The sequence below is a fragment of the Belonocnema kinseyi genome, chromosome 4, assembly GCF_010883055.1.
Source record: "Belonocnema kinseyi isolate 2016_QV_RU_SX_M_011 chromosome 4, B_treatae_v1, whole genome shotgun sequence".
NCBI classification, from domain to species: domain Eukaryota; kingdom Metazoa; phylum Arthropoda; class Insecta; order Hymenoptera; family Cynipidae; genus Belonocnema; species Belonocnema kinseyi.
In genome coordinates, this window is record NC_046660.1 from 41,696,107 (window position 1) to 41,713,270 (window position 17,164).

General features: G+C 23.7%; 2 protein-coding genes across 6 annotated transcripts in view; both read left to right on the forward strand.

The window, feature by feature from the left end:
• The window catches only part of LOC117171325 (tetratricopeptide repeat protein 39B-like), a 39,451-nt gene extending 35,295 nt beyond the window's left edge, over positions 1-4,156 (forward strand). For both annotated transcript variants that reach the window (XM_033358536.1, XM_033358537.1), the window contains exon 12: positions 2,831-4,156. In XM_033358536.1, the coding sequence (XP_033214427.1) occupies positions 2,831-3,065 (235 nt within the window). In that variant the 3' untranslated portion in view covers positions 3,066-4,156. The remainder of the gene's footprint in view (positions 1-2,830) is intronic.
• A 3,765-nt stretch (positions 4,157-7,921) lies between these two features.
• LOC117171298 (CDP-diacylglycerol--glycerol-3-phosphate 3-phosphatidyltransferase, mitochondrial) overlaps positions 7,922-17,164 on the forward strand; it is a 26,295-nt gene continuing 17,052 nt past the window's right edge. For 2 of the 4 annotated variants that reach the window (XM_033358460.1, XM_033358462.1), the window contains exons 1-3: positions 7,922-8,090; positions 10,459-10,654; positions 13,363-13,485. In XM_033358460.1, coding sequence (XP_033214351.1) covers positions 8,053-8,090; positions 10,459-10,654; positions 13,363-13,485 — 357 coding nt within the window. In that variant the 5' untranslated portion in view covers positions 7,922-8,052. The remainder of the gene's footprint in view (positions 8,091-10,458; positions 10,655-13,362; positions 13,486-17,164) is intronic. The other 2 variants (XM_033358461.1, XM_033358463.1) reach the window with 2 other exon arrangements.

Below are 17,164 nucleotides of genomic sequence, written 5' to 3' on the forward strand. Positions count from 1 at the left end.
TGCAGTATCTAAACGTACTTTATTGTACTCTAATAAATCTTCCAAAGTTTCAGCTCGACATTTTATTTACAAAAAAAGTTCTTAGGTTCAAAAAAACATTCAATGAACGGAAAAAGTGAGGTCGGTAATATAGGTATTTAGCTGTGTCACATGTCCTTAATACATTTGAAAACATTTGTAATTTATTTCAATAATTTGAAGATATTTCAAAGATTTAAATAGTTTTAGGGTATTGTTTAATATTCCAAGGAGTTTTCAAAAGAATTTAAAGGATTTCAAATATTTTAAGGAATTTTCAAATATTTCTAAGAATCTTCAATGGATTTATGTAATTTAATGGGATTTCAAATCCTGTAAGATATTTTAAAAGGTTCCAAAACATTTTCCAGAGCTTTAAACATTTTCAAAGAGATTTCCAAGGATTTTAAATATTTGAGGGAATTTTAAATTATTTAAGGAGTTTTTAACCTAGAAAAATTTCAAGGGATTTTATTTCAGGAAATAACATCAAGTTTCATAAAATTTCGCGGGATTTTATATTATTTTAATGGATTTCAAAGAGACCATTAACTAGATTTGAGGAATTTCGTATAATTTTAAATATATTTTATTATTTTAATGCATTTAAAAAAATTCAAATAATTTGAAAGAATTTAGAGAATTTTTTAAAGTATTTTTAAAAAGGATTCTAAATATATTTGAGGGTATTTTAAATGATTCCAAGGCATTTTCAAAAGTTTTTTAAATCTCAAGGGATTTCAACAGATTTTAAGGGATTTTGAAGGACTTGAAAGGATTACAAATATTTTTGGGTATTTTTAAAGATTGCAAGTGATTTTGTTATATTTCCGAAGATTTTATTGATTGTATAATAGTTTGAAGAATTCTTCACAAGAATTGTGGTATTTTATAGGATTTCAAGGATTTTGAAATATTTCAAATTGAATTTCAAAGTATTTGAAATATTTTATGACATTTAAAAATAGTCCAAGGGATTTCATTAGATTTGAAAGATTTTAAGAAATTTTATAATATTGCAAAGAATTTTTATTAATTTGAAGGGATTTCGAAGAATTTTAGAGATTTTAGGGTATTTTAAACAATTCTAAGAAATTTGTAAGAGCTTCAAAAAGTTTCAAAATATTAAAAAGGTTTTTAAATATTTTGGATTATTTAAAAGGTTTGGAATGATTTTTGAATAGATTTCAATAATTTAAAGGTATTCTAAAGGATTTTAAAGATTTTTGGATATTTTAATATTTTTGAAAGATCCAAGGAATTTTCAAGAACTTGAAAAAAAGCAAGGAGTTTAAAAAGATTTCATTGGATTTCATTTCAGAAATTAAAACCAAATTTCATAGAATTTCCCGGGTTTTCAAAATATTTTAATGGATTTTAAAGAGATCATTAATTTTTAAATATTTCAACTTATTTCCAAAATTTTTTATTAATTTTTTAATTTTTAACGTATTTAAAAAAATTACAAGGAATGTACAAGTTCTCATAAATTCCAAGGGATTTAAAAATATTTTAAGGGAGTTTGAATAATATTAAAGAATTTGAAATATTTTAGGTTTTTTTTTTAAACACCAAGAGAATCGTTTAGATATCTGAGGATTTAAATGATTTTATAATATTTCAATGGATTTAAAAGAATTTATTCACAAGAATTGAAGGATTTCGTAGGATTTCAAAGTTTTCAAATATTTCCACATATTTAAAAGAATGTTAACTTCAATAATTTGAACGGATTTCAATTTTTTAAACAGATTTTAGAGTATGTTTTTAAATTCAAAGAAGATCTAAATTGTTACAAAATTTCAAAGAATTTAAAAACATTTTAAAGGATTTGAAATTTGTAAATTTCATGGAATTTGCAAGAGCTTTAAGAATTTAAAGAGAATTCAAAGAATCTCAAAAGCTCTCAAGGCATTTTAATTATTTTTTTAGTAGATTTTCAAAGATTTAAAGAGATTTTTAAATATGTTTTGAGTTTTTTAATTTACTTTAATTCTTCTAAATCCATTCAATTCTACTCAATTCAATTGATTTTTTTTAGTTCTTGATTAGTACAACCTGAAGCCTTTTAATATCTCCTTGAGTTTGCAGATATTCCATAAAATTCTATTGAATTTCTCTGGATTTTTCTAAATGCTTTTAGAATTTAATGAATTTTTTAAATATTTTTCAAGTGTTTTCAAGTTACTTGATTTTTTTATATCCCCTTCAACTTTTATGAATATTATCGAATTATTCTCATTTCTCCCAAAATTTCTATAAATTGACTCAAATTTTATTGAAATCAATAATTTTTTAAAATTGATTTCAATTTATTTGAATTGTTTTGATGTCTTATAAATTCGTCGTGAATTTGTTAACATTTACCTAGATTTCTGATCAATTTCACTGAATTCTTTTGAATTATTTCAAATGAAAAAAAAACAGTCACTTTTTGGGCAAGAAATTATTCACGTTTGGTCACTTTTTATGTTTGATTAGATCACTTTTTCACGTTTTTAAATTGAATCAGACTCTGAAAGTCCTGAGAATAGTAGAGTACCAGTTTAAAAATTCAAATATAAAAGTGTTATATTTCAGTGATAAAAGATTCCACATTCAAAATCTTCAAAAACTAAAATTTTTTCGTCTTTAACTAATAAAAATGGTTGGGGAAAATGAAAACTGAGTCAGGCAAAAGTCAGGGAATTTTGAAAAAGAAGTTTTGCGGCTACCCTGAAATTAGCAATTTATGTTTATCAAATAAATCTTAATGGCATTTATTTATTTGTTTAAAAATGTATATTATATTGTTATGAATCAATCTTTACAGGAAAAATTATACTGGTTACTCGCTGGAGTCAAGATTGCATTTTAGGATACATGCAGAATTAATGGATCTTACAGGGGGAAAGCAGTCGGGAGCAAAACTACAAAATGCCAATGATAGCGAAATAAAAAACGGCAATGGTGGGCAGTGCATTCCAGAAATCACAGCCAAGGTTTCGAATTTTAGGGATTCGAGTTCTGCCACGTCTATTAAAAAAAGCGTCTCAAACAATGCATAGTTGTTCAGTCTATCCAAAAATTGAAGTGACAAATAGCGAAAATAATGTGTACGGAATGATTCTTAAACACATTCGGAACCACAGAGGGGAAAACTCCTCGATAGGGCTCTTTAAAAAAATCGAAAAATCCTTTTTTAATTTCCATTTCATAATTTTAGCACCCCTTTTTGGTTCAATATTAAAAAGCTTAAGAATTTCCGCGTATTTAAAAAATATATATATAGCAAAAGGTGCATTAATATCTATACATATGTGGTATGCTCTCTTTATGCATGATATATGTATAATTAGTATATTACTTTTCAAGTGTATGTATTTTTTGTAGATATACAAGAGGAGGGTTTTAAATAATTTGTATATATGTATTCATTGAGGTACTTCTATATCATAATTTATGCATTTATTTATGAGTAAGGGTACTATATCGGTTGGGTATAGGACTGCAGGCGTGTATGTGCTGGGGAAATATATTTAATATAAATATAAATATATTTAATACATATACATAATATATTTATTATTTATTATTTATATATTATAATATATTTAATATATATTTCATAATTAGGCACATAAAGTAAAGTGATGAGATAAGAGAATTTGATATTTATATAAAAAAAATGATATATTGTACATATATAAGAACACATCACGCATATTTTATAATACATCGTTCTATAATTTTGTAACGATCAAGAAGCGAGTTCGGTCATAGGTAATTAGGCATATTCTCTGTATTAAAAAAGAGTATGCTGAGGCCCATTCGCTCCGTGCGTCACGCACACAATTAAAGGAATAGAGAATTAATTAGTGTTAATTAAGAATGTAAAAATTGTAATTTGCTAAGTAAAATTGATTTTGTTAAATATTAGCGACACCTAAACTATCTAAAAAAAGCCGGAGAACAGGTATAGTAGGTAAGGGGACTTATTAGTTCATGCGCTAAAGAAAACAGGGATTTTTATATAATTTGAGAGCTAAAGAATTGAGGGCCCGGATCAAGGAACCGGTTCTTTGATCCAGGTCCACAATTAATAAATATAGGGCTGGAAAAGGCATTAATATATGTAAATTATTAAATAAATTATTTGCAATCATGGATAAAAGAATGGAATTTATTTTTTTCCTACATTTTACTTGTTTTTTTTTTTTTAATATAGTGGCCATCTATAAAATAACTTTACAGCCTTAGATAACATTTACTAGGTTTTTTTTAGCTTAATGCGAACTGATATAATAAAACCCAATAAGAAAATCCACCTATTTTCGGTTGAAAGGTTTACCATTATATTTTTGATTCGGAATTTATCTCCTTTGGTTATAAATTCTATTTTGTTCTTAAAAATGCAATTATGTGGTTAAAAGTCATTTTTCTGTCAAAAACTTGTTTGCTCATATTTATGATCTAAAATTTTTCTATTTTATTGAAAGTTAGTATTTATTGTCGAGTTTAACTATTTTTTATTTCAAATTAAAATATTTTTTGGTTTCCTGGAGAATTCATCTTTTTTGGTTCAAAAATCAACTATTTGGTTGAACAGTTTTGTTCAAAATGATATATTTTTTAATATTCACCACTTGTTGAAAAATGAATTTTTTAATCTGAAAATTATACTTCCATTTTTGGATGAAAATTTATTTTATAAATTGAAAATCTATCATTGATAATCCAAAAATTTGGTTGAACTTTCATGTGTTTCGTTGAAAATTAATCTTTTTCGATTGAGTAATGAACCACTTTTTTGAAAAATAGTATTCTTTGGTTGAATTAGACTTATTTCCAATTAAATTATTTTTTAGTTTCGTTGAGAATTTATCTTTTTTGGTTGAAAAATAAACTACTTGATTGAAAAATTATTTCTTTTTTATCTGAAAATTTAACTTCTATTTTTGGTTAAAATTTTTCTTTATAAATTGAAAATTGATCTTTTCAAATTGATAATTCAACAATTTGGTTGAAAATTAATCTTTTTTTGTGAGTATTCAACTATTTTATTTAATATTAGTCTTTTTTTGGTCGAATTCAACTATTTTTTAGTTCAAATTAAAATATTTTTTGGTTTCGTTGAGAATTCAACTATTTTGGTTAAAAGTTAACTATTTGGTTGAACAGTTTTGTTCAAAATGATATATTTTTTAATAATCACCTCTCGTTGCAAATTTAAATTTTTTTGCTAAAAACTATTTTTTTTATCAGAAAATTATACTTCCATTTTTGGATGAAAATTTATTTTGTAAATTGAAAATTTATAATTGATAATCCGAAAATTTGGTTGAACTTTCATGTGTTTTCTTGAAAATTAATCTTTTTAGATTGAGTAATGAACCACTTTTTTGAAAAATAGTATTTTTTGGTTGAATTAGACTTATTTAAAATTAAATTATTTTTTGCTTTCATTGAGAATTTATCTTTTTTGGTTGAAAAATGAACGACTTGATTGAAAAATTGTTTTTTTTTTTTAATCTGAATATTTAACTTGTATTTTTGGTTAAAAATTTATTTTATAAATTGAAAATTGATCTTTTCAAATTGATAATTCAACAATTTCGTTAAAAATTCGTCTTTTTGTCTGAAAATTTATTTTTTTTTTGGTTGAGTATTCAATTATTTTACTGAACATTAATCTTTTTTGTCGAATTAAACTATTTTTTATTTTAAATTAAAATATTTTTCGGTTTCCCTGCGTGTCAACAATATGCTAGAACACTTGCGGGAAAAATGCAAAAGGCGGTTGTCCTTGGGTCGCTCCGTGTTCTTAGGGTTCACGAGGCTTTTGCTGGATCGTCGTATTGATTCCTTTACAGACTGTAACCACCTATCTCACGGTTGTGAGACGTGGTTATGGCTGAAATTTTACCGCGATTTCGCTGGAAGCGGGTGCAATTTTTCAGATTAGCACCCGCTCCCGGCGAAATCCTGCGGTTGTCCTTATGAAAAATTTTTAATTATATATGAATAAATAAAAATAAAATATATATAAATATAAATATAAAATACATAAAAATAAATATATATATTTGTTTAAATTCACCTCTAAGTGAAAATTTATCTTTTTTGTTAAAAATTATTTCTTTTTTATCCGAAAATTTATTTTATAATTTGAAAATTGATGTTTTCAAATTGTTAATTCAACAATTAGGTTAAAAATTCGTATTTTTGGTTGAAAATTAATCTATTTTTGGTTGAGTATTCAATTATTTTATTGAACATTAGTCTTTTTTGGTCGAATTCAACTATTTTTTATTTCAAATTATAATATTTTTCGGATTCGTGGAGAATTGATCTTTTTCGGTTGAAAAATCAACTACTTGGTTGAACAATTTTGTTTCTAAATTACATTTGTTAAAGATTCACCTCTGATTGGGAATTTAACTTTTTTGTCATCTGTAAACCCTGATTCCATTTTTAGTTCAAAATTGATATTATAAATGAAAAATTGATATTTTCTAATTTATAATTAATCTATTTGGTTGAAAATTTATCTATGCTTGAAAATAATTTTTTTTTTTTTGGTAGAATATTCAACAATTTTTTTGAAAATTAGTATTTTTTGATCGAATTTAACTTTTTCTTATATCAAATTAAAAAAATTATTTTGTTTCGTTGAGAATTTATCGTTTTGGTTGAAAAATGAACTACCTGGTTTAAAGTTAAAATATAAAAAAATCGGATGAAGATTCATCATTTTAGTTGAAAATTCATTTTTTTCGGATTGAAAAATGAACCGTTTTCTAGAAAATTTATCTTTTTGGCCTCAAAATTCAACAATATGATAAATTACTTTTTTTTTGAAAATAATACTTCCGGTTTGAAAATTTAATTGTTTTGTAGGTAGTTCATCTTTTTGGATTCAAAATGCAACTATTTTGTTGAAAATTGATGTATTTCGTTGGAAATTCGTCTCTTTTGTTAGAACATTATCCTTTTTGGTGGAAAATTAATCTTTTTTGTTAAAAATTTAACTATTTGGTTAAAAAATCACATTTTTTTGGTTAAAAGTTCAACTATATTTGGTTGAACTACTTTATTAAAAATTATTATTTTTAAGATTCATCTCTGGTTGACAATTTGACTTTTTTATTGGAAATTAATTTGTTGTTGTTAAATATTAATTCTTTTATCTGAAAATTTAACTATTCCATTTTTGGTTGAAAATTTATGTTTATAACTAGAAAAATCAACTATTTGGTTTAAAATATATCTTTCTTGATCGAAAATTGAGTTAGTTCGTTGACAATTCGTCTTGTTCGGTAGAAAATTAATCTTCTTCATGGAAAATTCATCTTTTTGTTGAAAATTAACCTATTTGGTTGGAAATGCAACTACTGAGTTGAGCTACTTTATTCAAAAAAATTAAGATTCACCTCTGGTTTAAAATTTAGCTTTTATGTTAAAAATTATATATTTTTATATGAAAATTCAATTTCCATTTTTTGTTAGAAATATATTCTTTATAAGTATAATATTCAGCTATTAGTGTGAAAATTAATTTATTTTATTGATAATTCAACTATTCAGTTAACAAAATTTCCGTTTAAATCAACTGGATACAAATGAATATTTTGTTGTTGTAATTTTTAATCTTATTTGTTTTAAAATTAAAAAATTTGTTTGGAAATACATCCTTGTAGGTTTAAAATTCAAATACTTTGATACAGGCATTTTTTCAGTCGAAAATTCAACTTTTTTGTTAAAAATTCTTCTTTTATGGTAGAAATATACGTCAAAAGAATATTTAACATTAAAAATTGCAAACTCTCGCGCTATTTTTCTCGTGCGCACACGTGCCCTGTGGTCACGTGGTTTATTTAGAGCCAATGAACGCAATAAACGATCTCAAGGTTTTTTTCTATGAACGGTTCTGTGTTGTCTATTTGAATCATTTTTCGCTCAAGTTTTTCGGAAATTAAGTCATGTTTTTATATTAAAGAGCAATTTGTAGGTGCTTGCAAGTTTGAAAAAGTGATTTTTCATCACGGATGGGTAATGTCGGCGGCGTCATTGCTTATTATAGCTTGCAAAAGGTAATATTGCGACATAACCTATTAAACGAACCACATTTTTGACGCGATTGAGTGTTTAATAAACGTCATGTTTTTTTTTTAATATTGATAAACTGCGCATATTTTGATTATTTTCATACATTTTGTATTCACAATTTTATTTTTTTTTAATATTTTTTTTTGTTGAGATTTTGCACACAATTATGTATTTTTCTGCATATACAATTTAATTCGCAATTCTCATATTTTTGACTGTGATAAGAATTGATTAATTTTAACTTTGCTACTTTGCTTTTAAATTTTTATAATTTTGAAAAAATTCCAGTCATTTTCAAATTTCTCATGATTGCATTCTTTACGACGAACTTCAAATTTGCGCATTGATACGGAATTTTTTTTACTAATAGTATTATAATAATTATAATTCCAGAGTTCGAAAAAATGTTCTATTAATATTGACGAGAATTGTTGAGAATTCAATAAAAGTCGAAAAGTCTTGGATGACTTGGAAAAGTTGTCAACTTTTGAAAATGTTTTTGGAAAGTCATCGAATTTTGAAAAAATCACTGTAGTTGTCTTATTTGGACCTATTTCTAAAACATAATCATTAATTTCCTACAAATTTAAAATGTTCGACTTGATACGGTTTGATTTTTTACAAAAAAGTAATATTTTTATAGTTCCAGAGTTTAAAAAAAAGTTCTGAAATTTTCGAAATTTAATGGAAAAACATGCAATTTTGAAAAATGCACTGTAATTTTCTTATTTGGACCTATTTCATAATCTTAATAATTACTTTACCGCGAATTTTAAATGTGCGACTTGGTACTAATTGATTTTTTACTAATGAAAGTAATATATTTATAACTCCAGAGTTTAAAAAATTGAATAGTAATTATATGAATTATTTAGAAGTTAATAATTCTTGAAGTCTTGGAAAAGTTATGAAATTTTCAAAGTTTTTGGAAAGTCGTTGAAATTTGAAAAAATCACTATAATTTTTTTATTAGGACCTATTCGTAAATCTTAATAATTCATTTATTGAATGATTTTTTTATTAATAAAAATAATATGATTATAATTTCAGAGTTACAAATTTTTTAAATAATAATCAGAATTGTTTAAAATGAAAAATTACTTCAAAAGTCCTTTACATTTGCATTGATTAAAAATATTTCAAAAAATTGTTGGTAAATAGTTCAAAAGTTGTAGATATTTTAAATGGGAATTTTAATCTGTATAAGTGCTTAGAAAATAATAATTATCAAGGTTGCTGCAGGACCTGAAAAAGTCATGCAATTTTGAAAAAAAAATTTTAAACCTGGACCTCATGGAATTCTGAAAAAAAATTACTGGAATTTTCTTAGTAGGATCTATTTAAATATCTTCATAATTACTCTACGGCGAATTTTAAATTTGCGAATTGATACGGATTTATTTTTTACTGATAAAAATAATATATTTATAATTCCAGAGTTTTTAGAAAAAATTTATAATAATTATATGAATTGTTTAGAATCAAATAATTCTTGAAAAGTCGGAAGAGTTAAAAAAGTTATGAAAGTTTTAAAATGTTCTTGAAAAAACATGGAATTTTGACAAAAAAATCTATATTAGTGTTGATTAATTTTTATTAATTACTTAATTTTTAATAATTAATTTACGGCGCATTTTAAATTTACGACATGATATGGATTGATTTTTTACTAATGAAAGTAATATATTTATAACTCCAGATTTAAAAAAATTGAATAATAATTATATGAATTGTTTAGAAGTTAATAATTATTGAAAAGTCTTCGAAAATTTACAGAATTTTGAAAAAGTTTTTGGAAAGTCATGAAATTTTGAGAAAATCTCTATAATTTTCTTATTTGGACCTATTTATAAATCTTAATAATTTATTTATTTATTGATTTTTATTAATAAAAATAATATGATTACAAGTTCAGAGTTACCAATTTTTTAAATAATAATGAGAATTGTTTAAAATTATTAAGAATATTACATAAAATTGTTGATAAATAGTTCAGAAGTTGTAGATATTTTAAATTGGAATTTTAATCTGTATAAGTGCACAGAAAATAATAATTATCAAGGTTGCTGCAGGACCTGAAAAAGTTATGCAATTTTAAAAAATTCTAAAAAAACCTGGACAAATTTTAAATTTGCGAATTGATACGGATTGATTTTTTTACTAATAAAAATAATTCCAGAGTTTCAAGAAAAGATTGTAATAGGTTGGATAATAAAAATAACAATAAGAAACAAAATAACAATTACCCAAGAAAATATTATGTTTCTTAAAATATTTTCCAAAATATTATTAATTAATTAGGTATAACATTTAAAGCATTTCTTTGGGTTATTTTCTTTCTCAATTATTTAGATTTCAGAGATCAAACAGGATAGAGGGTCTAAGGAATCTCAGAAAAATTAGCACACATTCCAAAATGTGTAAAGAACAAATAACAGTACTGGACGATCGATGTCGATTATCTGAAATTGACACTGCAGATTTTGAGATTAGCAGTCTTTCTTGGCTTCATAAAGTCGCTCCAGGTTTTCCTGTGAATGGATCGAAGGTATAATTTAATACAGAAATTACAGTCAGTCCCCATATTTCTCCCTATTTTTCTAAGAATCCCCTATAATTCCCAAAATTCAGAATATTCATTCCCAATTTTCAATAATTTCAGGTAATTTTTTGCATTTTACATAGGAAATGAATATTTTAAGTAAAAAATTATTAGATTTCAAAGCTTAAACATTTTTAAACAAAAATCATTAGATATCAAATTTCAGGCCTTACAGACCGGCCTGTATATGCCCTATTGTATCCTATATATATTAAATGCACCTAAAGTACCATATTTTCAATTTTATTTACCGGAAAATGATCGGAAATTTAATTAAAATACGGGAATTTACTCCTGATCGCGGTAAAATTCAAGTTTTTATTATTTCAATAATTAGAAAATAATTATCCAGACTTCGAACGGGGAATTTTAGAAATTTATTTGAATTCCCTTGAATTTTTCAAAGCTCATTTCATTCAAGTTTTTTTCATATTTTCAAATTGTTTTCAATTCATAAACATTTTTTTTTAATTCGCCTTTAATTTTTATCGAATTTATGTTATGTTTTTCGTTGGGGATTAATGGTTTTTATAATAACAAATTTTCAAAGTATATTTATGATTTTTAACAACGTTAGACAATGTTGGTGTGTTTCACCATTTTTGTTTAAAATAATAAAATTTACAAGCTCGAACAATTTCAGATTGTGTTAGTGTTTTTGGTCGTAAATTGACATTTTTATTCAAAAATTATTATGTTTCAAACAAGATTTTTAAGTTAAAAAAAATTTTAGGTTACGCTTGTTGTTTTAAATCGAAAATTAGTATTTTCAAACAAAAGTTATTGTAATTTGAACAAGATTTAGAATCTTCTCACAATTTTCGAATATTTTTGTTGATTTTTTGGTCAGAAATTGATATTTTCAAGTAAAAAAATTATATTTTAAACATTTCAAAGAAGATTCGCAGCTTTGAACAATTTTAGGTGGTGTTGGTATTTAAACCAACAAAAATATCAAATTTTATTAAAAAATTAAATAGTTAAACTTTTAGTTGGAAAAATTAATTTTTAACAAAAATACGTATTTTTAAGAAAATAGGTTAATTTTCAACCTTACTACTGAATTTTCAACTAAAATGACGAATCTTTAACTGAAATATTTCAACTTTCAATTTAAAGAAAATTAATTTAAATTAAAAAAGATGAATTATTAACTATAACTTAAATAAGTAAATTTTAAATAGAAAAAATAAATTAATACTGTCCACACAGAAATAACTTTCAACAAAAAACAATAACTTTAGAAAAAAAAGGTTAACTTTTCAAACAATTGATGTACTTTCAACTAAAATTGTATTATTTTTAAGTAAAATTATTGAATTTTAAGCCAGAAAGATGAATTTTCAACTAAAATGATGAATCTTATTTTAGAATAGTTTCATTTTTAACCAAAAAGGTGAATTTTCAGCCGTGAAGATTAATTTTAACCAAAGAAATGAATTTTTTATTAAAATGGGGAATCTTCTACCAATAAAATTAATTTATAAAAAGAGTTTAAATTCCAACCAAGTAATTTTATTTCCATCTTCAAAGATTAATCTTCAACTAAAATGATAAATATTTAATTGGAATACTTAAATTTTGAACCAGGAGAAGAATTTTTAAACAAAATAATCAACTTGCAAAGAAAAAGATAATTTTCTACCAAAACAATCGATTACTTAACAAAATACGTGCATTTTCAACGAAATCGTTGAATTTTCAATTGAAAAAAAATTTCGATTAATTTATTATATGCTCCCGCTATTCAAAAAGGATTTACAATATAAAAATAATTTGTTGATAGCGTTTTTCGTTTAAAATTGCAATTGTTTATAAAAATTATTAGATTAAAAAAATATTTACAATATCTAAATATTAATATACTTTGTTAAGGTTTTTAATCTAAATTTGGTTATTTTAAATTAAATTAATTAAATTTAAAAAATATTTATAATTTGGTACACTTTTTTTATGTTATGTCACTGTTTGACGCTGAAAATTGGATTTTTAATTGAAAAAATCATAAGATATTTCAGATTATCATTCAGTCATTAATTCGGAAATTTTGTACTTTTTTTCTTATGCTGGATTTTCTACTGGAGATCGGTACTTATAATAAAAAAAAAATTGGATTTCAAAGGAATTAAAAACTTGTCGAACAATGTTAGGTTCGCGTTTTTAAAAGAGGGTTTACAATTTCAAACAAAATTTTGTTAGTGTTTTTCGCCTAAAATTAATATTGGCAATAAAAAAATCATGAGATTTTAAAAAAACATTTAAACTATTTCAACAATAATAGGATGTGTTAGTTTTTTTCGTCGAAAATTTGGATTTTTAACAAAATGAAACTTTTCTTTTGTATTATTTTAGTTAATAGATACTATGAAGTACAAAAATATAATATTCATATGAATTTTTTATTTTAATTCAAGTATTAAGGAACTGTTTAGTAAAATTGGTGGTTTCTTATCAAAAGTGTTACATTTAAGAATGTTTCTTCATTACGCCGGTATTTTTAAAAGGTAAAAAATTCCCCTTTTTTGAAGAAAAATACCCATGTTTTTCTTAAAATTGAACTGATGAACCACTGTGATTACTTTTTATGCATTCGTGAAAATATTATTCCCCTGTTGCTGAAATTTAGAGCATACTCAGTAATCGAATTCTTACAGATCACAATAATTGAGGAGCCGGCGGTTTTTTATTCGACTCTTTTAGAAAACTGCAAAACAGCAAAGAAACGAATCGTCTTATCTTCTCTATATATAGGAACTGGAAAATTAGAAACTAAATTGGTAAGTTTCTTAGTTTTTTAATTTTCTAATCAATTACAAATATTCAGACACCAAGGCCCAAAATTAATGCATAATAGTTGAATTTTCAAACAGAAAAGATTAATTTTTTACCAGGCGAGATACAATTTCAATGAAAGAGTTGGGGGTTTAAACTAAAATGTTGAATGTTTTAGATAACAGTTGAGCTCTGAGCCCAAAAAGACGAATTTTCAAAAAAAAAAAAAAATCTTCAATCAAGATAGATGATTTTTCAGCCAAATAGTTGACTTTTTAAAAAGAGATGAATTCTAAACGAAAAAAATAATTAAGAGTTCATTTTTAACCGAAGAACATGACTGTTCAACAAAAAAAAATTTAATGCAGAAGAACGGATTTTCTATTCAAAAGACGAATGTTCAAGAAAACAGTTGAATTTTCGACCAAAAAAGATTACTTTTAAACAAAATATTTTAATTTGTAACAAACAACTTGTAACTTACAAAGATTACTTTTTAACCACGTGGTTGAAATTTAAACAAAAAATATTAAACTCTAATAAAAAATCAAATAGTGGAATTTGCAAGCCACAAAAAAAATTTGGTTGAAAATAGTTGAATTTTCAACTGGACAAGTAGAATTTGAAATAATTCATTTTCAACTAAGAAAGATTTAACTGCAACAAAAAGTAGTTGCATTTTCAACCCAATGGTTGAATTTTCAACCAAAAAAGATTAATTTTCCAACAAAAGAAATACATTTTTTAACGAAGAAAATTGGATTTCAGACAAAAACTTTGATTTTACAACCAAACAGTATGAATTCTTAAGTCAGCAAGAAATTTTTTTAGAATTTTCGGCCAAAAAGGATGACTTTTAAAGAAACTATTTGAATTATGATCAAAATAGTTCAATTTTAAACAAATTTATGCATTTTCTACTAAATCGTTGAATTATTAAGTCAAAAAGACGAATTTTTTATAAGGTAGTTGAATTCTTTACATAAAGCGATGAATTTTCTATAAAAAAATATGGATATTCAATAAAATAGTAAAATTTTCGACCAAAAGAGATTATTTTTTAACAAAATAGTTGAATTGTTAAGTTGTTATTAAAATAATAAATTTCTTAACAAACTAATAAAATTTCAACAGAATAGTTGAATTTTCAACCTACAAAGATGTATTTTGAACCAAATAATTGAATTTTCTGAGAAAAAAATTAAACTGCAACCACAAGCAGTTGCATTTTTAACCAAATTGTTGAATTTTTAAGGCTAAAAGATGAGTTTTTTTAGAAGGCATTTGAATTTTCAATCTAAATTGACGAATTCTCTATTCAAAAGACATATGTTTAACAAAACAGTAAAATTTTTGACCAAAAAAGATTACTTTTGAACAAAATAGTTCAATAATTCACAAAAGAAATTGAATTTTTAAGCAAACAGTTGCATTTTGCACGTACTAAGATGTGTTTTGAACCAAATAATTGAATTGAGTTTTAAGCAAAACAATGAAATTTTTGCTTAAAAATTGTACTTTTTAACAAAATAGTTTAATATTCAACGAAAAATTCAATTTTAAACGAATTAATTAAATTTTCTACAAAATTTTTTAATTTTTAATCAAATAGTTGAAGTTTCAACCTGTAAAGATATATTTGCAACCAAAAATGGAATCGTTAAATTTTCAGTTATAAGATTAATTAAATAGTTAAATAGTTCAATATTGAACCAAACAATGGAATTTTTAAATAAAAAAATTTAACTTTAACCAGAAACAATTGCACTTTCAACCAAGAAGTAGAATTTTCAGCCAAAAAAACGAATTTTTTAGAAGACAGTTGAATTTTTAATCTAAAAGGAAGAATTTTCTATTCAAAAAGTATTTTTTTGAAAAAAAGAGTGAAATTTTTAACCCAAAAAATCACTTTTTAACAAAATAACTAAAAATTAAAAATAAAATATTTGTATTTAAAATCAATTCATTAAATTTTTAACAAAATAGTTGAATATGACGATCAAATAGTAGATGCTTTAACCTACAAAAGATCAATTAAAAAAATTAATAACAAAAAGTTTCAACAAAATAGTTAAATCTTCAACCACTAAAATGAATTTTTAACAAAGTAGAACAACTTTCAACCGTAAAAGATTAATTCTCCATGAAAAATTTAATTGTTGAATTTTCAAAAAATAATTGAATCCTCCACATCGTAATTAACTTTTTGGCAAAATAGTTAAATGTTGAACCAAAAAATTCAGCCAGAAAAAGTTGCATTTTCAACCACAAAGTAGAATTTTCAAGCCAAAAAAGACGAGATTTTTAGAAGAATTGAATTTTTAATCTAAAAGAAAGAATTTTCTATCTAAAAAGTAGTATTTTTAACAAAACAATAAAATTTTCGACCAAAATTGATGAATTTTTAGCAAAATAGTTAAATCGTCAAGAAAACTTTTAACCTAATTATTAAAATTTATACAAAATAGTTGAAGTTTTAATCAAACAGTTGAATTTTACACCTACAAAGATGTATTTTGAAGAAAATAATTAAATTTTTAAATAAAAAATTAAACTTCAACCAAAAATAGTTGCATTTTCGTCCAAAAGGTAGAATTATTAAGCCGAAAAGGCAAGATTTTTAGAAAACAGTTGAATTTTTAATCTAAAAGCAAGAATTTTCTATTCAAAAAGTAGTGTTTTCAACAAAACAGTAAAATTTTCGACCAAATTTTCAAACAAATACTTATATTATTAACAAAATAGTTGCATTTTTAATGAAACCATTCAATTTTCAACATATAAAGATGTATTTGCAACCAAAAATGAAATAGTTAAATTTTCAGTTAAAAAATTAATTTGCTAAAAAGCAAAAAATGAAGTTTCAACAAAATAGTTTTATCTTGGGCCATTAAAAAGAATTTTTAAAAAATTAGAGCAACTTTCAACAAAAAAAAGATAAATTCTCCATGAAAAATGTTATAGTTGATTTTTCAATAAAATAATTAAATTCTCCACGAAATAATTAACTTAAAAAAAATAGTTAAATTTTTAACCAAACAGTTGAATTTTCAGCCTAAAAACGTGTATGTTGAACCAAGTAATTGAATTTTCAAAGAAAAAATTTAACTTCAACCAAAAATAGTTCCATTTTCAAACCAAAACTACAATTTTTATGCAAAAAGTTGAATTTTTAAGAAGGCAGTTGAATTTTTAATCTAAATGGAAGAATTTTCTATCCAAAAAGTAGTATTTTAAAAAAAAAAGTAAAATTTTCAAGCCAAAAAGATGACTTTAACAAAATAAATAAATATTATCAACATATTATTTTAATTTAAATCCAAATAATGAAATTTTCAACAAAATGGTTCAATTGTTAATCAAACAGTTGATGTTTTAGCCTACAAAGATGTATTTGCAAACGAAAATGTAGTAACAAAATAGTTTAATTATCAAGAAAATAATTGAGTTTTCAATCAAATTATAAAATTTTCAACAAAATAGTTTAGTTTTTGATCAAGGAGTTGAATTTTAAACCTTCAAATATGTATTTTGAACTAAGTAATTGAATTTCAAAAGAAAAAAAATTAAACTTCGCCAAAACCGGTTGCATTTTCAGTCAAAAAGTAGAATTTTCAAGCCAAAAAGACGAATTTTTCAGAAGATAGTTTTTTTTCTCTAAAAGGAAGAATTTTCTATCCAAAA